Source organism: Procambarus clarkii, chromosome 44, assembly GCF_040958095.1.
Source record: "Procambarus clarkii isolate CNS0578487 chromosome 44, FALCON_Pclarkii_2.0, whole genome shotgun sequence".
Lineage (NCBI taxonomy): Eukaryota > Metazoa > Arthropoda > Malacostraca > Decapoda > Cambaridae > Procambarus > Procambarus clarkii.
In genome coordinates this window covers 4,300,318-4,324,531 of record NC_091193.1, presented here as the reverse complement: position 1 = coordinate 4,324,531, position 24,214 = coordinate 4,300,318, and the positions used below count along the sequence as shown (strand labels likewise).

The window sequence follows — 24,214 nt, the reverse complement described above, 5'->3', positions numbered from 1 at the left end:
TACCCTGCAGTACCAACCCTGCCAGTACCTACCCTGCCAGTACCTACCCTGCCAGTACCTACTCTGCCTGTACCTACCCTGCCAGTACCTACCCTGCCAGTAACTACCCTGTGTTGGGGTTTCACCTCTCTATTATTCTCTACCCTTACTCTGGGGTGAGCAATAGTTATGCTCAAGGTAACTCACCGTAGCCCTGCGGGTCTTCCCTCGATCCTCACGGTGCCACTGCACGCCAGGAGAGTCTCCCAGTCAATCTTAACGGCCTCTTATTAAGAAAGAGTGAGAACACGACTCGATCACATCGACCGTCGTGTGCCCTCCCCAACAATAGGGCTCTACGGTTATACACAAGATCGCCAACTGGTGTTTAAGGTGACCAGTAACACCATCAGTGGACTGGTGTATTCAGTGGTAGCCTTGGCAAGGACACACTCAAAAGATCAGGAATCAGGCAGGTACTTATTGTTATCACTCTATGTTTACCAGTATAATATAGCCACAAGATCAATGGAGGGAATGATAAAAACACTAAGATAGTTTTGTATTTTACTTAAAATGTATGAAAGATGTCACAAGGCCAAACAACACAAATAAATCAGCAAATCCTGACGCGGCCGGAAGTTCCCACGAATAGTCCGCGATCATTAGGTGGCAACACCTCCCCCTCCTCATCAAGTGTCAAGAACAGCTGATCGCAATGGACTCTCCGCGCGAAATTTGCTTGTTTGCTAGATTCACGCGCGCGGTTTCTTTAAATTCTCCAATATTACTAGAAACTCGCACACTCGATATTGGCACGAATTGACCGTATTACTTAGTTACACTGTACTCAGGCTCAAACAGTCTTTTCTACAATCAATGCTATAATGACTCACTGTAATGGCTTAACATTGTTCTTCACTCAACAATATATTAAGAACTATTAACACTGGAGTTTTCAGTACTTTCTCCCGTTGGCGATAACGCAATAATTCACTGTACTCACAAATGATTATTCACTGAATGAACATAGACATATATATGGTATATAAATCAATCATCAATACATGGAAAATAAATAGTTTCTGGGCACATAGCCTAACCTCCAAATACTGGCATAATCTTATATATAATTTACCACTATATGTTCATATCAAAATCTATAGAAAGATATACACAACACAGTAAATTTATCACTGGTTCCTGGTGCCTGTACACACCAATAATCAACATGAATATTACTAGTACTCTTGATAGTACTGTCTAGCACCCTGGTGCTTTACCGTGACATAGGTGAGACTTGCTCACGACATATAAAATCTTCAGGCTAGATAATATAGCCAAATAATATAGCTAACTAAAGGGGAATGGGGAGGGAACTAGAACCACCTACTTCACCCTATCCTCCGATGAGAGTCGAGATGTAGCTCCTGGTCCTCGTGTCGGGAACGCCCCCACACTACACGTCGTCGTGTCCTACCAGAGCCTCTCGTCGTCCCACCGTTTAGCGCGTCGTCTCCGTGCCTCCTCACTGCAGGTCCGTCCTCCTCCTTGACTTCTTGAAGGTTGGAGTCGGTCTCCTGGCCGTCGTCTTCTCCCAGCAACGGCTGTCGCCTACGTCTCAGCTACAGTCGTCCGGTTCCCCAAATAGTCCTCTCTTCCTCAGCTACCCAGTGGCTCTGTCAGCCACTACGCTGTCACGAACTGGTGAATTGCCACAGACGTCAACATACGTCACTGCACGGCTTCACTGCTACTGGCACAGTACCTGACTGGAGCACTTGTTGCTCATATAACCGTCAATTCCCTCTTCTGGTTCAACACATGAACTAGGGAAGACTTCTCAGAGTACTGGCGGACTTCAGGTGACGCGTAAATCCACGGGAGCTGGAATAACTGTCCGACTGACAGGACCACTCGTCGCACGTCCGACCTCTATGACGTGTCGTGTCTGACTGCTGGCGCCAGCCCGGCGCGCTGGCCGGACCCCCTTCCTTCGTGACGTCACTTTTACTATGGGAGGTTTTCATTGGCTCCCGGTGCCACACTGCTGTCGGTGACCAATCCGGTGCCACTGACGTCACACGGTTTTGGCGGGAGATCAGGGAGGTAAGCGCCATCTTGGCTCCCTAAAGGGCCTAAACCACAGGCCAAAATATTACTATTTCACAAATTTCTCGGCTCTCCGAGAACACTTCACTCTCTCCCATGTATCAAATTGTAGCCTGCAACGTAGAGAACGCTTGGGAAAGGCAGACATGACTCTTACTGCAGGCGTGGGAGAATTATAAGGGGGGGAACTCCGTCACACCTGCCAGTACCTACCCTGCCAGTACCTACCCTGCCAGTACCTTCCCTGCCAGTACCTACCCTGCCTGTACCTACCCTGCCAGTACCTACCATGCAAGAACCCCTGCCAGTACCTAGCGTGCCAGTACCTACCTTGCCTGTACCAACCGTGCCAGTATCTACCCTGCCAGTACCTACCCTGCCAGTACCTACCCTGCCTGTACCTACCCTGCCAGTACCTACCCTGCCAGTACCTACCCTGCCAGTACCTACCATGCAAGAACCCCTGCCAGTACCTAGCCTGCCAGTACCTACCCTGCAGTACCTGCCCTGCCAGTACCTACCCTGCCAGTACCTACCCTGCAGTACCTGCCCTGCCAGTACCTACCCTGCCAATACCTACACTGCCAGTTCCTACCCTGCCAGTACCTCCCCTGCCAGTACCTAACAACAAGGGGTCACACGTAATGACATTTTGAGAGGTTTGTGCTAAATATATCCATGTCGCAGGTTGTTGTGGTGAGATGTTGGTAGTGTTAATAGTAATGGTAAGGAGTACCTAACAGGTGGGACCCCCGCTGTCGTGGTCGGAGCGAGAGTTCAAGATCAAGAACGTGCCGGCGCACGAGTGTCTGGTGGTGTGTGTGGTCACCCTCCACCACCTGCCCCTCACTCCTTACACGTGAGTCTCTCACCTGCTTGTACCCGGTAGTGCCCGGGGCTCTCTCACCCCTGTCTCACCCCCCCTTATCCTCTCACTCACTCCTACACATTCTCACCCTCCCACTCACTCCTTCTTCAGCAACCATCACTTCTCTGTTTCCCTATTGCCTACTTTTCTGTTCACTCCTATCACAGTGTTGTGTGTTGACAGTGTTGGACCTTCACAGTGTTGTGTGTTGACAGTGTGGGACTATCACAGTGTTGTGTGTTGACAGTGTTGGACCTTCACAGTGTTGTGTGTTGACAGTGTTGGACCTTCACAGTGTTGTGTGTTGACAGTGTTGGACCTTCACAGTGTTGTGTGTTGACAGTGTTGGACCTTCACAGTGTTGTGTGTTGACAGTGTTGGACCTTCACAGTGTTGTGTGTTGACAGTGTTGGACCTTCACAGTGTTGTGTGTTGACAGTGTTGGACCATCACAGTGTTGTGTGTTGACAGTGTGGGACCTTCAGTGTTGTGTGTTGACAGAGTGGGACCTTCAGTGTTGTGTGTTGACAGTGTGGGACCATCACAGTGTTGTGTGTTGACAGTGTGGGACCATCACAGTGTTGTGTGTTGACAGAGTGGGACCTTCAGTGTTGTGTGTTGACAGTGTGGGACCATCACAGTGTTGTGTGTTGACAGTGTGGGACCTTCAGTGTTGTGTGTTGACAATGTGGGACCATCACAGTGTTGTGTGTTGACAGTGTGGGACCTTCAGTGTTGTGTGTTGACAGAGTGGGACCTTCAGTGTTGTGTGTTGACAGTGTGGGACCATCACAGTGTTGTGTGTTGACAGTGTGGGACCATCACAGTGTTGTGTGTTGACAGAGTGGGACCTTCAGTGTTGTGTGTTGACAGTGTGGGACCATCACAGTGTTGTGTGTTGACAGAGTGGGACCTTCAGTGTTGTGTGTTGACAGTGTGGGACCATCACAGTGTTGTGTGTTGACAGTGTGGGACCATCACAGTGTTGTGTGTTGACAGTGTGGGACCATCACAGTGTTGTGTGTTGACAGTGTTGGACCTTCAGTGTTGTGTGTTGACAGTGTGGGACCTTCACAGTGTTGTGTGTTGACAGTGTGGGACCTTCACAGTGTTGTGTGTTGACAGTGTAGGACCATAACAGTGTTGTGTGTTGACGGTGTGGGACCATCACAGTGTTGTGTGTTGACAGTGTGGGACCTTCACAGTGTTGTGTGTTGACAGTGTTGGACCTTCACAGTGTTGTGTGTTGACAGTGTTGGACCTTCACAGTGTTGTGTGTTGACAGTGTGGGACCTTCACAGTGTTGTGTGTTGACAGTGTTGGACCATCACAGTGTTGTGTGTTGACAGTGTGGGACCTTCACAGTGTTGTGTGTTGACAGTGTTGGACCTTCACAGTGTTGTGTGTTGACAGTGTGGGACCTTTACAGTGTTGTGTGTTGGCAGTGTTGGACCATCACAGTGTTGTGTGTTGACAGTGTTGGACCTTCAGTGTTGTGTGTTGACAGTGTGGGACCATCACAGTGTTGTGTGTTGACAGTGTTGGACCTTTACAGTGTTGTGTGTTGGCAGTGTTCGACCATCACGGTGTTGTGTGTTGACAGTGTTGGACCATCACAGTGTTGTATGTTGACAGTGTTGGACCTTCAGTGTTGTGTGTTGACATTGTAGGACCATCACAGTGTTGTGTGTTGACAGTATTGGGCCAACACAGTGTTGTATGTTGACAGTGTGGGACCTTCAGTGTTGTGTGTTGACAGTGTAGGACTATCACAGTGTTGTGTGTTGACAGTATTGGACCTTCAGTGTTGTGTGTTGACAGTGTTGGACCTTCAGTGTTGTGTGTTGACAGTGTTGGACCTTCAGTGTTGTGTGTTGACAGTGTGGGACCTTCAGTGTTGTGTGTTGACAGTGTGGGACCTTTACAGTGTTGTGTGTTGACAGTGTGGGACCTTCACAGTGTTGTGTGTTGACAGTGTTGGACCATCACAGTGTTGTGTGTTGACAGTGTGGGACCTTCACAGTGTTGTGTGTTGACAGTGTTGGACCTTCACAGTGTTGTGTGTTGACAGTGTGGGACCTTTACAGTGTTGTGTGTTGGCAGTGTTGGACCATCACAGTGTTGTGTGTTGACAGTGTTGGACCTTCTGTGTTGTGTGTTGACAGTGTGGGACCATCACAGTGTTGTGTGTTGACAGTGTTGGACCTTTACAGTGTTGTGTGTTGGCAGTGTTCGACCATCACGGTGTTGTGTGTTGACAGTGTTGGACCATCACAGTGTTGTATGTTGACAGTGTTGGACCTTCAGTGTTGTGTGTTGACATTGTAGGACCATCACAGTGTTGTGTGTTGACAGTATTGGGCCATCACAGTGTTGTATGTTGACAGTGTGGGACCTTCAGTGTTGTGTGTTGACAGTGTAGGACTATCACAGTGTTGTGTGTTGACAGTATTGGACCTTCAGTGTTGTGTGTTGACAGTGTTGGACCTTCAGTGTTGTGTGTTGACAGTGTTGGACCTTCAGTGTTGTGTGTTGACAGTGTGGGACCTTCAGTGTTGTGTGTTGACAGTGTGGGACCTTTACAGTGTTGTGTGTTGACAGTGTGGGACCTTTACAGTGTTGTGTGTTGACAGTGTGGGACCTTCAGTGTTGTGTGTTGACAGTGTAGGACCATCGCAGTGTTGTGTGTTGACAGTATTAGGCCATCACAGTGTTGTATGTTGACAGTGTGGGACCTTCAGTGTTGTGTGTTGACAGTGTAGGACTATCACAGTGTTGTGTGTTGACAGTATTGGACCTTCAGTGTTGTGTGTTGACAGTATTGGACCTTCAGTGTTGTGTGTTGACAGTATTGGACCTTCAGTGTTGTGTGTTGACAGAGTGGGACCTTCAGTGTTGTGTGTTGACAGTGTGGGACCTTCACAGTGTTGTGTGTTGACAGTGTAGGACTATCACAGTGTTGTGTGTTGACAGTATTGGACCTTCAGTGTTGTGTGTTGACAGTATTGGACCTTCAGTGTTTTGTGTTGACAGAGTGGGACCTTCAGTTTTGTGTGTTGACAGTGTGGGACCTTCACAGTGTTGTGTGTTGACAGTGTGGGACCTTCAGTGTTGTGTGTTGACAGTGTGGGACCATCACAGTGTTGTGTGTTGACAGTGTTGGACCTTCAGTGTTGTGTGTTGACAGTGTGGGACCTTCAGTGTTGTGTGTTGACAGTGTGGGACCTTCAGTGTTGTGTGTTGACAGTGTGGGACCATCACAGTGTTGTGTGTTGACAGTGTTGGACCTTCAGTGTTGTGTGTTGACAGTGTTGGACCATCACAGTGTTGTGTGTTGACAGTGTTGGACCTTCACAGTGTTGTGTGTTGACAGTGTCGGACCATCACAGTGTTGTGTGTTGACAGTGTTGGACCTTCACAGTGTTGTGTGTTGACAGTGTGGGACCATCACAGTGTTGTGTGTTGACAGTGTGGGACCATCACAGTGTTGTGTGTTGACAGTGTGCGACCATCACAGTGTTGTGTGTTGACAGTGTGGGACCATCACAGTGTTGTGTGTTGACAGTGTGGGACCTTTACAGTGTTGTGTGTTGGCAGTGTTGGACCATCACAGTGTTGTGTGTTGACAGTGTTGGACCTTCACAGTGTTGTGTGTTGACAGTGTGGGACCTTTACAGTGTTGTGTGTTGGCAGTGTTGGAACATCACAGTGTTGGGTGTTGACAGTGTGGGACCTTCAGTGTTGTGTGTTGACAGTGTGGGACCTTCAGTGTTGTGTGTTGACAGTGTGGGACCTTCGCAGTGTTGTGTGTTGACAGTGTGGGACCTTCAGTGTTGTGTGTTGACAGTGTAGGACCATCGCAGTGTTGTGTGTTGACAGTATTGGGCCATCACAGTGTTGTATGTTGACAGTGTGGGACCTTCAGTGTTGTGTGTTGACAGTGTAGGACTATCACAGTGTTGTGTGTTGACAGTATTGGACCTTCAGTGTTGTGTGTTGACAGTGTTGGACCTTCAGTGTTGTGTGTTGACAGTGTTGGACCTTCAGTGTTGTGTGTTGACAGTGTGGGACCTTCAGTGTTGTGTGTTGACAGTGTGGGACCTTTACAGTGTTGTGTGTTGACAGTGTGGGACCTTTACAGTGTTGTGTGTTGACAGTGTGGGACCTTCAGTGTTGTGTGTTGACAGTGTAAGACCATCGCAGTGTTGTGTGTTGACAGTATTAGGCCATCACAGTGTTGTATGTTGACAGTGTGGGACCTTCAGTGTTGTGTGTTGACAGTGTAGGACTATCACAGTGTTGTGTGTTGACAGTATTGGACCTTCAGTGTTGTGTGTTGACAGTATTGGACCTTCAGTGTTGTGTGTTGACAGTATTGGACCTTCAGTGTTGTGTGTTGACAGAGTGGGACCTTCAGTGTTGTGTGTTGACAGTGTGGGACCTTCACAGTGTTGTGTGTTGACAGTGTAGGACTATCACAGTGTTGTGTGTTGACAGTATTGGACCTTCAGTGTTGTGTGTTGACAGTATTGGACCTTCAGTGTTGTGTGTTGACAGAGTGGGACCTTCAGTGTTGTGTGTTGACAGTGTGGGACCTTCACAGTGTTGTGTGTTGACAGTGTAGGACTATCACAGTGTTGTGTGTTGACAGTATTGGACCTTCAGTGTTGTGTGTTGACAGTATTGGACCTTCAGTGTTTTGTGTTGACAGAGTGGGACCTTCAGTGTTGTGTGTTGACAGTGTGGGACCTTCACAGTGTTGTGTGTTGACAGTGTGGGACCTTCAGTGTTGTGTGTTGACAGTGTGGGACCATCACAGTGTTGTGTGTTGACAGTGTTGGACCTTCAGTGTTGTGTGTTGACAGTGTGGGACCTTCAGTGTTGTGTGTTGACAGTGTGGGACCTTCAGTGTTGTGTGTTGACAGTGTGGGACCATCACAGTGTTGTGTGTTGACAGTGTTGGACCTTCAGTGTTGTGTGTTGACAGTGTTGGACCATCACAGTGTTGTGTGTTGACAGTGTTGGACCTTCACAGTGTTGTGTGTTGACAGTGTGGGACCATCACAGTGTTGTGTGTTGACAGTGTTGGACCTTCACAGTGTTGTGTGTTGACAGTGTGGGACCATCACAGTGTTGTGTGTTGACAGTGTGGGACCATCACAGTGTTGTGTGTTGACAGTGTGCGACCATCACAGTGTTGTGTGTTGACAGTGTGGGACCATCACAGTGTTGTGTGTTGACAGTGTGGGACCTTTACAGTGTTGTGTGTTGGCAGTGTTGGACCATCACAGTGTTGTGTGTTGACAGTGTTGGACCTTCACAGTGTTGTGTGTTGACAGTGTAGGACCTTTACAGTGTTGTGTGTTGGCAGTGTTGGAACATCACAGTGTTGTGTGTTGACAGTGTGGGACCTTCAGTGTTGTGTGTTGACAGTGTGGGACCTTCAGTGTTGTGTGTTGACAGTGTGGGACCTTCGCAGTGTTGTGTGTTGACAGTGTGGGACTATCACAGTGTTGTGTGTTGACAGTGTGGGACCTTCAGTGTTGTGTGTTGACAGTGTTGGACCTTCACAGTGTTGTGTGTTGACAGTGTGGGACCTTCACAGTGTTGTGTGTTGACAGTGTGGGACCTTCACAGTGTTGTGTGTTGACAGTGTGGGACCTTCAGTGTTGTGTGTTGACAGTGTGGGACCTTCAGTGTTGTGTGTTGACAGTGTTGGACCTTCACAGTGTTGTGTGTTGACAGTGTGGGACCTTCACAGTGTTGTGTGTTGACAGTGTGGGACCTTCACAGTGTTGTGTGTTGACAGTGTGGGACCTTCACAGTGTTGTGTGTTGACAGTGTGGGACCATCACAGTGTTGTGTGTTGACAGTGTGGGACCTTCAGTGTTATGTGTTGACAGTGTGAGACCTTCAGTGTTGTGTGTTGACAGTGTGGGACCTTCAGTGTTGTGTGTTTATAGTGTGGGACCTTTAGTGTTGTGTGTTGACAGTGTGGGACCTTCAGTGTTGTGTGTTGACAGTGTTGGACCTTCAGTGTTGTGTGTTGACAGTGTTGAATCATCACAGTATTGTGTGTTGACAGTGTTGGACCTTCACAGTGTTGTGTGTTGACAGCGTGGGACCTTCACAGTGTTGTGTGTTGACAGTGTTGGACCTTCAGTGTTGTGTGTTGACAGTGTTGGACCATCATAGTGTTGTGTGTTGACAGTGTTGGACCTTCACAGTGTTGTGTGTTGACAGTGTTGGACCTTCACAGTGTTGTGTGTTGACAGTGTTGGACCTTCACAGTGTTGTGTGTTGACAGTGTTGGACCTTCACAGTGTTGTGTGTTGACAGTGTGGGACCTTCAGTGTTGTGTGTTGAGTTTTGGACCTTCACAGTGTTGTGTGTTGACAGTGTTGGACCATCAGTGTTGTGTGTTGACAGTATGGGACCATCACAGTGTTGTGTGTTGACAGTGTGGGACCATCACAGTGTTGTGTGTTGACAGTGTGGGACCATCACAGTGTTGTGTGTTGACAGTGTGGGATCTTCAGTGTTGTGTGTTGACAGTGTGGGACCATCACAGTGTTGTGTGTTGACAGTGTTGGACCTTCACAGCGTTGTGTGTTGACAGTGTTGGACCATCACAGTGTTGTGTGTTGACAGTGTTGGACCATCACAGTGTTGTGTGTTGACAGTGTTGGACCCTCACAGTGTTGTGTGTTGTCAGTGTTGGACCTTCACAGTGTTGTGTGTTGACAGTGTTGGACCATCACAGTGTTGTGTGTTGACAGTGTTGGACCATCACAGTGTTGTGTGTTGAGTGTGTTGGACCTTCACAGTGTTGTGTGTTGACAGTGTGGGACCATCACAGTGTTGTGTGTTGACAGTGTTGGACCTTCACAGTGTTGTGTGTTGCCAGTGTTGGACCATAACAGTGTTGTGTGTTGACAGTGTAGGACCATAACAGTGTTGTGTGTTGACGGTGTGGGACCTTCACAGTGTTGTGTGTTGACAGTGTGGGACCATCACAGTGTTGTGTGTTGACAGTGTTGGACCTTCACAGTGTTGTGTGTTGACAGTGTTGGACCTTCACAGTGTTGTGTGTTGAGAGTGTGGGACCTTCACAGTGTTGTGTGTTGACAGTGTGGGACCTTCACAGTGTTGTGTGTTGACAGTGTTGGACCATCACAGTGTTGTGTGTTGACAGTGTGGGACCTTTACAGTGTTGTGTGTTGGCAGTGTTGGACCATCACAGTGTTGTGTGTAGACAGTGTTGGACCTTCAGTGTTGTGTGTTGACAGTGTGGGACTATCACAGTGTTGTGTGTTGACAGTGTGGGACCATCACGGTGTTGTGTATTGAGAGTGTTGACCTTTACAGTGTTGTGTGTTGGCAGTGTTCGACCATCACAGTGTTGTGTGTTGACAGTGTTGGACCATCACAGTGTTGTATGTTGACAGTGTTGGATCTTCAGTGTTGTGTGTTGACAGTGTAGGACCATCACAGTGTTGTGTGTGTTGACAGAGTGGGACCTTCAGTGTTGTGTGTTGACAGTGTGGGACCATCACAGTGTTGTGTGTTGACAGTGTGGGACCTTCAGTGTTGTGTGTTGACAATGTGGGACCATCACAGTGTTGTGTGTTGACAGTGTAGGACCTTCAGTGTTGTGTGTTGACAGAGTGGGACCTTCAGTGTTGTGTGTTGACAGTGTGGGACCATTACAGTGTTGTGTGTTGACAGTGTGGGACCATCACAGTGTTGTGTGTTGACAGAGTGGGACCTTCAGTGTTGTGTGTTGACAGTGTGGGACCATCACAGTGTTGTGTGTTGACAGAGTGGGACCTTCAGTGTTGTGTGTTGACAGTGTGGGACCATCACAGTGTTGTGTGTTGACAGTGTGGGACCATCACAGTGTTGTGTGTTGACAGTGTGGGACCATCACAGTATTGTGTGTTGACAGTGTTGGACCTTCAGTGTTGTGTGTTGACAGTGTGGGACCTTCACAGTGTTGTGTGTTGACAGTGTGGGACCTTCACAGTGTTGTGTGTTGACAGTGTAGGACCATAACAGTGTTGTGTGTTTTTGAGGTGTGGGACCATCACAGTGTTGTGTGTTGACAGTGTGGGACCTTCACAGTGTTGTGTGTTGACAGTGTTGGACCTTCACAGTGTTGTGTGTTGACAGTGTTGGACCTTCACAGTGTTGTGTGTTGACAGTGTTGGACCTTCACAGTGTTGTGTGTTGAGAGTGTGGGACCTTCACAGTGTTGTGTGTTGACAGTGTGGGACCTTCACAGTGTTGTGTGTTGACAGTGTTGGACCATCACAGTGTTGTGTGTTGACAGTGTGGGACCTTTACAGTGTTGTGTGTTGACAGTGTGGGACCTTCAGTGTTGTGTGTCGACAGTGTAGGACCATCGCAGTGTTGTGTGTTGACAGTATTGGGCCATCACATTGTTGTATGTTGACAGTGTGGGACCTTCAGTGTTGTGTGTTGACAGTGTAGGACTATCACAGTGTTGTGTGTTGACAGTATTGGACCTTCAGTGTTGTGTGTTGACAGTGTTGGACCTTCAGTGTTGTGTGTTGACAGTGTTGGACCTTCAGTGTTATGTGTTGACAGTGTGGGACCTTCAGTGTTGTGTGTTGACAGTGTGGGACCTTTACAGTGTTGTGTGTTGACAGTGTGGGACCTTTACAGTGTTGTGTGTTGACAGTGTGGGACCTTCAGTGTTGTGTGTTGACAGTGTAGGACCATCGCAGTGTTGTGTGTTGACAGTATTGGGCCATCACAGTGTTGTATGTTGACAGTGTGGGACCTTCAGTGTTGTGTGTTGACAGTGTAGGACTATCACAGTGTTGTGTGTTGACAGTATTGGACCTTCAGTGTTGTGTGTTGACAGTATTGGACCTTCAGTGTTGTGTGTTGACAGTATTGGACCTTCAGTGTTGTGTGTTGACAGAGTGGGACCTTCAGTGTTGTGTGTTGACAGTGTGGGACCTTCACAGTGTTGTGTGTTGACAGTGTAGGACTATCACAGTGTTGTGTGTTGACAGTATTGGACCTTCAGTGTTGTGTGTTGACAGTATTGGACCTTCAGTGTTGTGTGTTGACACAGTGGGACCTTCAGTGTTGTGTGTTGAAAGTGTGGGACCTTCACAGTGTTGTGTGTTGACAGTGTAGGACTATCACAGTGTTGTGTGTTGACAGTATTGGACCTTCAGTGTTGTGTGTTGACAGTATTGGACCTTCAGTGTTGTGTGTTGACAGAGTGGGACCTTCAGTGTTGTGTGTTGACAGTGTAGGACTATCACAGTGTTGTGTGTTGACAGTATTGGACCTTCAGTGTTGTGTGTTGACAGTATTGGACCTTCAGTGTTTTGTGTTGACAGAGTGGGACCTTTAGTGTTGTGTGTTGACAGTGTGGGACCATCACAGTGTTGTGTTGACAGTGTTGGACCTTCAGTGTTGTGTGTTGACAGTGTTGGACCATCACAGTATTGTGTGTTGACAGTGTTGGACCTTCACAGTGTTGTGTGTTGACAGCGTGGGACCTTCACAGTGTTGTGTGTTGACAGTGTTGGACCTTCAGTGTTGTGTGTTGACAGTGTTGGACCATCACAGTGTTGTGTGTTGACAGTGTTGGACCTTCACAGTGTTGTGTGTTGACAGTGTTGGACCTTCACAGTGTTGTGTGTTGACAGTGTTGGACCTTCACAGTGTTGTGTGTTGACAGTGTTGGACCTTCACAGTGTTGTGTGTTGACAGTGTGGGACCTTCAGTGTTGTGTGTTGACAGTTTTGGACCTTCACAGTGTTGTGTGTTGACAGTGTTGGACCATCAGTGTTGTGTGTTGACAGTGTGGGACCATCACAGTGTTGTGTGTTGACAGTGTGGGACCATCACAGTGTTGTGTGTGTTGACAGTGTGGGACCATCACAGTGTTGTGTGTTGACAGTGTGGGATCTTCAGTGTTGTGTGTTGACAGTGTGGGACCATCACAGTGTTGTGTGTTGACAGTGCTGGACCTTCACAGCGTTGTGTGTTGACAGTGTTGGACCATCACAGTGTTGTGTGTTGGCAGTGTTGGACCATCACAGTGTTGTGTGTTGACAGTGTTGGACCATCACAGTGTTGTGTGTTGTCAGTGTTGGACCTTCACAGTGTTGTGTGTTGACAGTGTTGGACCATCACAGTGTTGTGTGTTGACAGTGTTGGACCATCACAGTGTTGTGTGTTGAGAGTGTTGGACCTTCACAGTGTTGTGTGTTGACAGTGTGGGACCATCACAGTGTTGTGTGTTGACAGTGTTGGACCTTCACAGTGTTGTCTGTTGACAGTGTTGGACCATAACAGTGTTGTGTGTTGACAGTGTAGGACCATAACAGTGTTGTGTGTTGACGGTGTGGGACCTTCACAGTGTTGTGTGTTGACAGTGTGGGACCATCACAGTGTTGTGTGTTGACAGTGTTGGACCTTCACAGTGTTGTGTGTTGACAGTGTTGGACCTTCACAGTGTTGTGTGTTGAGAGTGTGGGACCTTCACAGTGTTGTGTGTTGACAGTGTGGGACCTTCACAGTGTTGTGTGTTGACAGTGTGGGACCTTCACAGTGTTGTGTGTTGACAGTGTTGGACCATCACAGTGTTGTGTGTTGACAGTGTTGGACCTTCAGTGTTGTGTGTTGACAGTGTGGGACTATCACAGTGTTGTGTGTTGACAGTGTGGGACCATCACAGTGTTGTGTATTGAGAGTGTTGGACCTTTACAGTGTTGTGTGTTGGCAGTGTTCGACCATCACAGTGTTTTGTGTTGACAGTGTTGGACCATCACAGTGTTGTATGTTGACAGTGTTGGATCTTCAGTGTTGTGTGTTGACAGTGTAGGACCATCACAGTGTTCTTTGTTGACAGTGTTGGACCATCACAGTGTTCTGTGTTGACAGTGGACCATCAGTGTTGACACTGTCAACACACAACACCTTCAGTGTTGTGTGTTGACAGTGTAGGACTATCACAGTGTTGTGTGTTGGCAGTGTGGGACCTTCAGTGTTGTGTGTTGACAGATTAGGACCTTTACAGTGTTGTGTGTTGACAGTGTGGGACCTTTACAGTGTTGTGTGTTGACAGTGTGGGACCTTTACAGTGTTGTGTGTTGACAGTGTTGGACCTTCAGTGTTGTGTGTTGACAGTGTTGGACCTTCAGTGTTGTGTGTTGACAGTGTGGGACCTTTACAGTGTTGTGTGTTGACAGTGTGGGACCTTTACAGTGTTGTGTGTTGACAGTGTGGGACCTTCAGTGTTGTGTGTTGACAGTGTAGGACCATCGCAGTGTTGTGTGTTGACAGTATTGGGCCATCACAGTGTTGTATGTTGACAGTGTGGGACCTTCAGTGTTGTGTGTTGACAGTGTAGGACTATCACAGTGTTGTGTGTTGACAGTATTGGACCTTCAGTGTTCTGTGTTGACAGAGTGGGACCTTCAGTGTTGTGTGTTGACAGTGTGGGACCTTCACAGTGTTGTGTGTTGACAGTGTAGGACTATCACAGTGTTGTGTGTTGACAGTATTGGACCTTCAGTGTTGTGTGTTGACAGTATTAAACCTTCAGTGTTGTGTGTTGACAGAGTGGGACCTTCAGTGTTGTGTGTTGACAGTGTGGGACCTTCACAGTGTTGTGTGTTGACAGTGTAGGACTATCACAGTGTTGTGTGTTGACAGTATTGGACTTTCAGTGTTGTATGAGGACAGTATTGGACCTTCAGTGTTGTGTGTTGATAGAGTGGGACCTTCAGTGTTGTGTGCTGACAGTGTAGGACTATCACAGTGTTGTGTGTTGACAGTATTGGACCTTCAGTGTTGTGTGTTGACAGTATTGGACCTTCAGTGTTGTGTGTTGACAGTGTGGGACCTTCAGTGTTGTGTGTTGACAGTGTGGGACCTTCAGTGTTGTGTGTTGACAGTGTGGGACCATCACAGTGTTGTGTGTTGACAGTGTTGGACCTTCAGTGTTGTGTGTTGACAGTGTTGGACCACCACAGTGTTGTGTGTTGACAGTGTTGGACCTTCACAGTGTTGTGTGTTGACAGTGTGGGACCATCACAGTGTTGTGTGTTGACAGTGTTGGACCTTCACAGTGTTGTGTGTTGACAGTGTGGGACCATCACAGTGTTGTGTGTTGACAGTGTGGGACCATCACAGTGTTGTGTGTTGACAGTATGCGACCATCACAGTGTTGTGTGTTGACAGTGTGGGACCATCACAGTGTTGTGTGTTGACAGTGTGGGACCTTTACAGTGTTGTGTGTTGGCAGTGTTGGACCATCACAGTGTTCTGTGTTGAGAGTGTTGGACCTTCACAGTGTTGTGTGTTGACAGTGTAGGACCTTTACAGTGTTGTGTGTTGGCAGTGTTGGAACATCACAGTGTTGTGTGTTGACAGTGTGGGACCTTCAGTGTTGTGTGTTGACAGTGTGGGACCTTCAGTGTTGTGTGTTGACAGTGTGGGACCTTCACAGTGTTGTGTGTTGACAGTGTGGGACCATCACAGTGTTGTGTATTGACAGTGTGGGACCTTCAGTGTTGTGTGTTGACAGTGTGGGACCTTCAGTGTTGTGTGTTGACAGTGTTGGACCTTCACAGTGTTGTGTGTTGACAGTGTGGGACCTTCACAGTGTTGTGTGTTGACAGTGTGGGACCTTCACAGTGTTGTGTGTTGACAGTGTGGGACCTTCACAGTGTTGCGTGTTGACAGTGTGGGACCATCACAGTGTTGTGTGTTGACAGTGTGGGACCTTCAGTGTTGTGTGTTGACAGTGTGGGACCTTCAGTGTTATGTGTTGACAGTGTGACACCTTCAGTGTTGTGTGTTGACAGTGTGGGACCTTCAGTGTTGTGTGTTTACAGTGTGGGACCTTCAGTGTTGTGTGTTGACAGTGTGGGACCATCACAGTGTTGTGTGTTGACAGTGTTGGACCTTCAGTGTTGTGTGTTGACAGTGTTGGACCATCACAGTGTTGTGTGTTGACAGTGTTGGACCTTCACAGTGTTGTGTGTTGACAGCGTGGGACCTTCACAGTGTTGTGTGTTGACAGTGTTGGACCTTCAGTGTTGTGTGTTGACAGTGTTGGACCATCACAGTGTTGTGTGTTGACAGTGTTGGACCTTCACAGTGTTGTGTGTTGACAGTGTTGGACCTTCACAGTGTTGTGTGTTGACAGTGTTGGACCTTCACAGTGTTGTGTGTTGACAGTGCTGGACCTTCACAGTGTTGTGTGTTGACAGTGTGGGACCTTCAGTGTTGTGTGTTGACAGTTTTGGACCTTCACAGTGTTGTGTGTTGACAATGTTGGACCATCAGTGTTGTGTGTTGACAGAGTGGGACCTTCAGTGTTCTGTGTTGACAGTGTTGGACCTTCACAGTGTTGTGGGTTGACAGTGTGGGACCTTCAGTGTTGTGTGTTGACAGTTTTGGACCTTCACAGTGTTGTGTGTTGACAGTGTTGGACCATCAGTGTTGTGTGTTGACAGTATGGGACCATCACAGTGTTGTGTGTTGACAGTGTGGGACCATCACAGTGTTGTGTGTTGACAGTGTGGGACCATCACAGTGTTGTGTGTTGACAGTGTGGGACCTTCAGTGTTGTGTGTTGACAGTGTGGGACCTTCAGTGTTGTGTGTTGACAGTGTTGGACCTTCAGTGTTGTGTGTTGACAGTGTGGCACCTTCAATGTTGTGTGTTGACAGTGTGGGACCTTCACAGTGTTGTGTGTTGACAGTGTTGGACCATCAGTGTTGTGTTTTGACAGTGTGGGACCTTCACAGTGTTTTGTGTTGACAGTGTTGGACCATCACAGTGTTGTGTGTTGACAGTGTTGGACCTTCAGTGTTGTGTGTTGACAGAGTGGGACCTTCAGTGTTGTGTGTTGACAGTGTGGGACCTTCACAGTGTTGTGTGTTGACAGTGTGGGACCTTCACAGTGTTGTGTGTTGACAGTGTTGGACCTTCACAGTGTTTTGTGTTGACAGTGTTGGACCTTCACAGCGTTGTGTGTTGACAGTGTTGGACCTTCACAGTGTTGTGTGTTGACAGTGTTGGACCTTCAGTGTTGTGTGTTGACAGTGTGGGACCTTCACAGTGTTGTGTGTTGACAGTGTGGGACCTTCAGTGTTGTGTGTTGACAGTGTGGGACCTTCAGTGTTGTGTGTTGACAGTGTGGGACCTTCAGTGTTGTGTGTTGACAGTGTGGGACCTTCAGTGTTGTGTGTTGACAGTGTGGGACTTTCAGTGTTGTGTGTTGACAGTGTTGGACCATCACAGTGTTGTGTGTTGACAGTGTGGGACCTTCAGTGTTGTGTGTTGACAGTGTGGGACCATCACAGTGTTGTGTGTTGACAGAGTGACGCCATCACAGTGTTGTGTGTTGACAGTGTTGGACCTTCACAGTGTTGTGTGTTGACAGTGTGGGACCATCACAGTGTTGTGTGTTGACAGTGTGGGACCATCACAGTGTTGTGTGTTGACAGTGTGGGACCATCACAGTGTTGTGTGTTGACAGTGTTGGTCCTTCAGTGTTGTGTGTTGACAGTGTTGGACCATCACAGTGTTGTGTGTTGACAGTGTTGGACCTTCACAGTGTTGTGTGTTGACAGTGTGGGACCATCACAGTGTTGTGTGTTGACAGTGTTGGACCTTCACAGTGTTGTGTGTTGACAGTGTGGGACCTTCACAGTGTTGTGTGTTGACAGTGTGGGACCATCACAGTGTTGTGTGTTGACAGTGTGCGACCATCACAGTGTTGTGTGTTGACAGTGTGGGACCATCACAGTGTTGTGTGTTGACAGTGTGGGACCTTTACAGTGTTGTGTGTTGCAGTGTTGGACCATCACAGTGTTGTGTGTTGACAGTGTTGGACCTTCACAGTGTTGTGTGTTGACAGTGTAGGACCTTTACAGTGTTGTGTGTTGGCAGTGTTGGACCATCACAGTGTTGTGTGTTGACAGTGTGGACCTTCAGTGTTGTGTGTTGACAGTGTGGGACCTTCAGTGTTGTGTGTTGACAGTGTGGGACCTTCACAGTGTTGTGTGTTGACAGTGTGGGACATCACAGTGTTGTGTGTTGACAGTGTGGGACCTTCAGTTGTGTGTGTTTACAGTGTTGGACCTTCACAGTGTTGTGTTGACAGTGTGGGACCTTCACAGTGTTGTGTGTTGACAGTGTGGGACCTTCAGTGTTGTGTGTTGACAGTGTGGGACCTTCAGTGTTGGTGTGTTTACAGTGTGGGACCTTCAGTGTTGTGTGTTGACATTGTGGGACCATCACAGTGTTGTGTGTTGACAGTGTTGGACCTTCAGTGTTGTGGTGTTGACAGTGTTGGACCATCACAGTGTTGTGTGTTGACAGTGTTGGACCTTCACAGTGTTGTGTTGTTGACAGCGTGGGGACCTTCACAGTGTTGTGGTGTTGACAGTGTTGGACCTTCAGTGTTGTGTGTTGACAGTGTTGGACCAATCACAGTGTTGTGTGTTGACAGTATTGGACCTTGACAGTGTTGTGTGTTGACAGTGTTTGGACCTTCACAGTGTGGTGTGTTGACAGTGTTGGACTTCACAGTGTTGTGTGTTGACAGTGTTGGACGTTCACCAGTGTTGTGTGTTGACAGTGTGGGACCTTCCAGTGTTTGTGTGTTGACAGTTTTAGACCTCCACAGTGGTTGTGTGTTGACAGTGTTGGACCATCAGTGTTGTGTGTTGACAGAGTGGGACCTTCAGTGTTCTGTGTTGACAGTGTTGGACCTTCACAGTGTTGTGTGTTGACAGTGTGGGACCTTCAGTGTTGTGTGTTGACAATTTTGGACCTTCACAGTGTTGTGTGTTGACAGTGTTGGACCATCAGTGTTGTGTGTTGACAGTATGGGACCATCACAGTGTTGTGTGTTGACAGTGTGGGACCTTCAGTGTTGTGTGTTGACAGTGTGGGACCTTCAGTGTTGTGTGTTGACAGTGTTGGACCTTCAGTGTTATGTGTTGACAGTGTGACACCTTCAGTGTTGTGTGTTGACAGTGTGGGACCTTCAGTGTTGTGTGTTTACAGTGTGGGACCTTCAGTGTTGTGTGTTGACAGTGTGGGACCATCACAGTGTTGTGTGTTGACAGTGTTGGACCTTCAGTGTTGTGTGTTGACAGTGTTGGACCATCACAGTGTTGTGTGTTGACAGTGTTGGACCTTCACAGTGTTTGTGTGTTGACAGCGTGGGACCTTCACAGTGTTGTGTGTTGACAGTGTTGGACCTTCAGTGTTGTGTGTTGACAGTGTTGGACCATCACAGTGTTGTGTGTTGACAGTGTTGGACCTTCACAGTGTTGTGTGTTGACAGTGTTGGACCTTCACAGTGTTGTGTGTTGACAGTGTTGGACCTTCACAGTGTTGTGTGTTGACAGTGCTGGACCTTCACAGTGTTGTGTGTTGACAGTGTGGGACCTTCAGTGTTGTGTGTTGACAGTTTGGACCTTCACAGTGTTGTGTGTTGACAATGTTGGACCATCAGTGTTGTGTGTTGACAGAGTGGGACCTTCAGTGTTCTGTGTTGACAGTGTTGGACCTTCACAGTGTTGTGGGTTGACAGTGTGGGACCTTCAGTGTTGTGTGTTGACAGTTTTGGACCTTCACAGTGTTGTGTGTTGACAGTGTTGGACCATCAGTGTTGTGTGTTGACAGTATGGGACCATCACAGTGTTGTGTGTTGACAGTGTGGGACCATCACAGTGTTGTGTGTTGACAGTGTGGGACCATCACAGTGTTGTGTGTTGACAGTGTGGGACCTTCAGTGTTGTGTGTTGACAGTGTGGGACCTTCAGTGTTGTGTGTTGACAGTGTTGGACCTTCAGTGTTGTGTGTTGACAGTGTGGCACCTTCAATGTTGTGTGTTGACAGTGTGGGACCTTCACAGTGTTGTGTGTTGACAGTGTTGGACCATCAGTGTTGTGTTTTGACAGTGTGGGACCTTCACAGTGTTTTGTGTTGACAGTGTTGGACCATCACAGTGTTGTGTGTTGACAGTGTTGGACCTTCAGTGTTGTGTGTTGACAGAGTGGGACCTTCAGTGTTGTGTGTTGACAGTGTGGGACCTTCACAGTGTTGTGTGTTGACAGTGTGGGACCTTCACAGTGTTGTGTGTTGACAGTGTTGGACCTTCACAGTGTTTTGTGTTGACAGTGTTGGACCTTCACAGCGTTGTGTGTTGACAGTGTTGGACCTTCACAGTGTTGTGTGTTGACAGTGTTGGACCTTCAGTGTTGTGTGTTGACAGTGTGGGACCTTCACAGTGTTGTGTGTTGACAGTGTGGGACCTTCAGTGTTGTGTGTTGACAGTGTGGGACCTTCAGTGTTGTGTGTTGACAGTGTGGGACCTTCAGTGTTGTGTGTTGACAGTGTGGGACCTTCAGTGTTGTGTGTTGACAGTGTGGGACTTTCAGTGTTGTGTGTTGACAGTGTTGGACCATCACAGTGTTGTGTGTTGACAGTGTGGGACCTTCAGTGTTGTGTGTTGACAGAGTGGGACCATCACAGTGTTGTGTGTTGACAGAGTGACGCCATCACAGTGTTGTGTGTTGACAGTGTTGGACCTTCACAGTGTTGTGTGTTGACAGTGTGGGACCATCACAGTGTTGTGTGTTGACAGTGTGGGACCATCACAGTGTTGTGTGTTGACAGTGTGGGACCATCACAGTGTTGTGTGTTGACAGTGTTGGTCCTTCAGTGTTGTGTGTTGACAGTGTTGGACCATCACAGTGTTGTGTGTTGACAGTGTTGGACCTTCACAGTGTTGTGTGTTGACAGTGTGGGACCATCACAGTGTTGTGTGTTGACAGTGTTGGACCTTCACAGTGTTGTGTGTTGACAGTGTGGGACCTTCACAGTGTTGTGTGTTGACAGTGTGGGACCATCACAGTGTTGTGTGTTGACAGTGTGCGACCATCACAGTGTTGTGTGTTGACAGTGTGGGACCATCACAGTGTTGTGTGTTGACAGTGTGGGACCTTTACAGTGTTGTGTGTTGGCAGTGTTGGACCATCACAGTGTTGTGTGTTGACAGTGTTGGACCTTCACAGTGTTGTGTGTTGACAGTGTAGGACCTTTACAGTGTTGTGTGTTGGCAGTGTTGGACCATCACAGTGTTGTGTGTTGACAGTGTGGGACCTTCAGTGTTGTGTGTTGACAGTGTGGGACCTTCAGTGTTGTGTGTTGACAGTGTGGGACCTTCACAGTGTTGTGTGTTGACAGTGTGGGACCATCACAGTGTTGTGTGTTGACAGTGTGGGACCTTCAGTGGTGTGTGTTTACAGTGTTGGACCTTCACAGTGTTGTGTTGACAGTGTGGGACCTTCACAGTGTTGTGTGTTGACAGTGTGGGACCTTCAGTGTTGTGTGTTGACAGTGTGGGACCTTCAGTGTTGTGTGTTTACAGTGTGGGACCTTCAGTGTTGTGTGTTGACATTGTGGGACCATCACAGTGTTGTGTGTTGACAGTGTTGGACCTTCAGTGTTGTGTGTTGACAGTGTTGGACCATCACAGTGTTGTGTGTTGACAGTGTTGGACCTTCACAGTGTTGTGTGTTGACAGCGTGGGACCTTCACAGTGTTGTGTGTTGACAGTGTTGGACCTTCAGTGTTGTGTGTTGACAGTGTTGGACCATCACAGTGTTGTGTGTTGACAGTATTGGACCTTGACAGTGTTGTGTGTTGACAGTGTTGGACCTTCACAGTGTTGTGTGTTGACAGTGTTGGACCTTCACAGTGTTGTGTGTTGACAGTGTTGGACGTTCACAGTGTTGTGTGTTGACAGTGTGGGACCTTCAGTGTTGTGTGTTGACAGTTTTAGACCTCCACAGTGTTGTGTGTTGACAGTGTTGGACCATCAGTGTTGTGTGTTGACAGAGTGGGACCTTCAGTGTTCTGTGTTGACAGTGTTGGACCTTCACAGTGTTGTGTGTTGACAGTGTGGGACCTTCAGTGTTGTGTGTTGACAATTTTGGACCTTCACAGTGTTGTGTGTTGACAGTGTTGGACCATCAGTGTTGTGTGTTGACAGTATGGGACCATCACAGTGTTGTGTGTTGACAGTGTGGGACCTTCAGTGTTGTGTGTTGACAGTGTGGGACCTTCAGTGTTGTGTGTTGACAGTGTTGGACCTTCAGTGTTGTGTGTTGACAGTGTGGCACCTTCAGTGTTGTGTGTTGACAGTGTGGGACCTTCACAGTGTTGTGTGTTGACAGTGTTGGACCATCAAATGTTGTGTTTTGACAGTGTGGAACCTTCACAGTGTTTTGTGTTGACAGTGTTGGACCATCACAGTGTTGTTTGTTGACAGTTTGGGACCTTCAGTGTTGTGTGTTGACAGAGTGGGACCTTCAGTGTTGTGTGTTGACAGTGTGGGACCTTCACAGTGTTGTGTGTTGACAGTGTGGGACCTTCACAGTGTTGTGTGTTGACAGTGTTGGACCTTCACAGTGTTTTGTGTTGACAGTGTTGGACCTTCACAGTGTTGTGTGTTGACAGTGTGGGACCTTCAGTGTTGTGTGTTGACAGTGTGGGACCTTCAGTGTTGTGTGTTGACCGTGTGGGACCTTCAGTGTTGTGTGTTGACAGTGTGGGACCTTCAGTGTTGTGTGTTGACAGTGTTGGACCATCACAGTGTTGTGTGTTGACAGTGTGGGACCTTCAGTGTTGTGTGTTGACAGTGTGGGACCATCACAGTGTTGTGTGTTGTCAGAGTGACGCCATCACAGTGTTGTGTGTTGACAGTGTTGGACCTTCACAGTGTTGTGTGTTGACAGTGTGGGACCATCACAGTGTTGTGTGTTGACAGTGTGGGACCATCACAGTGTTGTGTGTTGACAGTGTGGGACCATCACAGTGTTGTGTGTTGACAGTGTTGGACCATCAGCGTTGTGTGTTGACAGTGTTGGACCTTCAGTGTTGTGTGTTGACAGTGTGGCACCTTCAGTGTTGTGTGTTGACAGTGTGGGACCTTCACAGTGTTGTGTGTTGACAGTGTTGGACCATCAGTGTTGTGTTTTGACAGTGTGGGACCTTCACAGTGTTTTGTGTTTACAGTGTTGGACCATCACAGTGTTGTGTGTTGACAGTGTGGGACCTTAGGTGTTGTGTGTTGACAGAGTGGGACCTTCAGTGTTGTGTGTTGACAGTGTGGGACCTTCACAGTGTTGTGTGTTGACAGTGTGGGACCTTCACAGTGTTGTGTGTTGACAGTGTTGGACCTTCACAGTGTTTTGTGTTGACAGTGTTGGACCTTCACAGTGTTGTGTGTTGACAATGTTGGACCTTCACAGTGTTGTGTGTTGACAGTGTTGGACCTTCAGTGTTGTGTGTTGACAGTGTGGGACCTTCAGTGTTGTGTGTTGACAGTGTGGGACCTTCAGTGTTGTGTGTTGACAGTGTGGGACCTTCAGTGTTGTGTGTTGACAGTGTGGGACCTTCAGTGTTGTGTGTTGACAGTGTGGGACCTTCAGTGTTGTGTGTTGACAGTGTGGGACCTGCAGTGTTGTGTGTTGACAGTGTGGGACCTTCAGTGTTGTGTGTTGACAGTGTTGGACCATCACAGTGTTGTGTGTTGACAGTGTGGGACCTTCAGTGTTGTGTGTTGACAGTGTGGGACCATCACAGTGTTGTGTGTTGACAGTGTTGGACCTTCACAGTGTTGTGTGTTGACAGTGTGGGACCATCACAGTGTTGTGTGTTGACAGTGTGGGACCATCACAGTGTTGTGTGTTGACAGTGTGGGACCATCACAGTGTTGTGTGTTGACAGTGTTGGACCTTCAGTGTTGTGTGTTGACAGTGTTGGACCATCACAGTGTTGTGTGTTGACAGTTTTGGACCTTCACAGTGTTGTGTGTTGACAGTGTGGGACCATCACAGTGTTGTGTGTTGACAGTGTTGGACCTTCACATTGTTGTGTGTTGACAGTGTGGGACCATCACAGTGTTGTGTGTTGACAGTGTGGGACCATCACAGTGTTGTGTGTTGACAGTGTGCGACCATCACAGTGTTGTGTGTTGACAGTGTGGGACCATCACAGTGTTGTGTGTTGACAGTGTGGGACCTTTACAGTGTTGTGTGTTGGCAGTGTTGGACCATCACAGTGTTGTGTGTTGACAGTGTTGGACCTTCACAGTGTTGTGTGTTGACAGTGTAGGACCTTTACAGTGTTGTGTGTTGGCAGTGTTGGACCATCACAGTGTTGTGTGTT

The 24,214-nt window shown here is 48.0% G+C and overlaps 1 protein-coding gene across 1 annotated transcript in view; it reads left to right on the top strand.

The window, feature by feature from the left end:
• LOC123745138 (uncharacterized) overlaps nucleotides 1-24,214 on the top strand; it is a 108,715-nt gene that overhangs the window by 76,145 nt on the left and 8,356 nt on the right. The window contains exon 5 of the mRNA XM_069300380.1: nucleotides 2,835-2,950. Coding sequence (XP_069156481.1) covers nucleotides 2,835-2,950 — 116 coding nt within the window. The remainder of the gene's footprint in view (nucleotides 1-2,834; nucleotides 2,951-24,214) is intronic.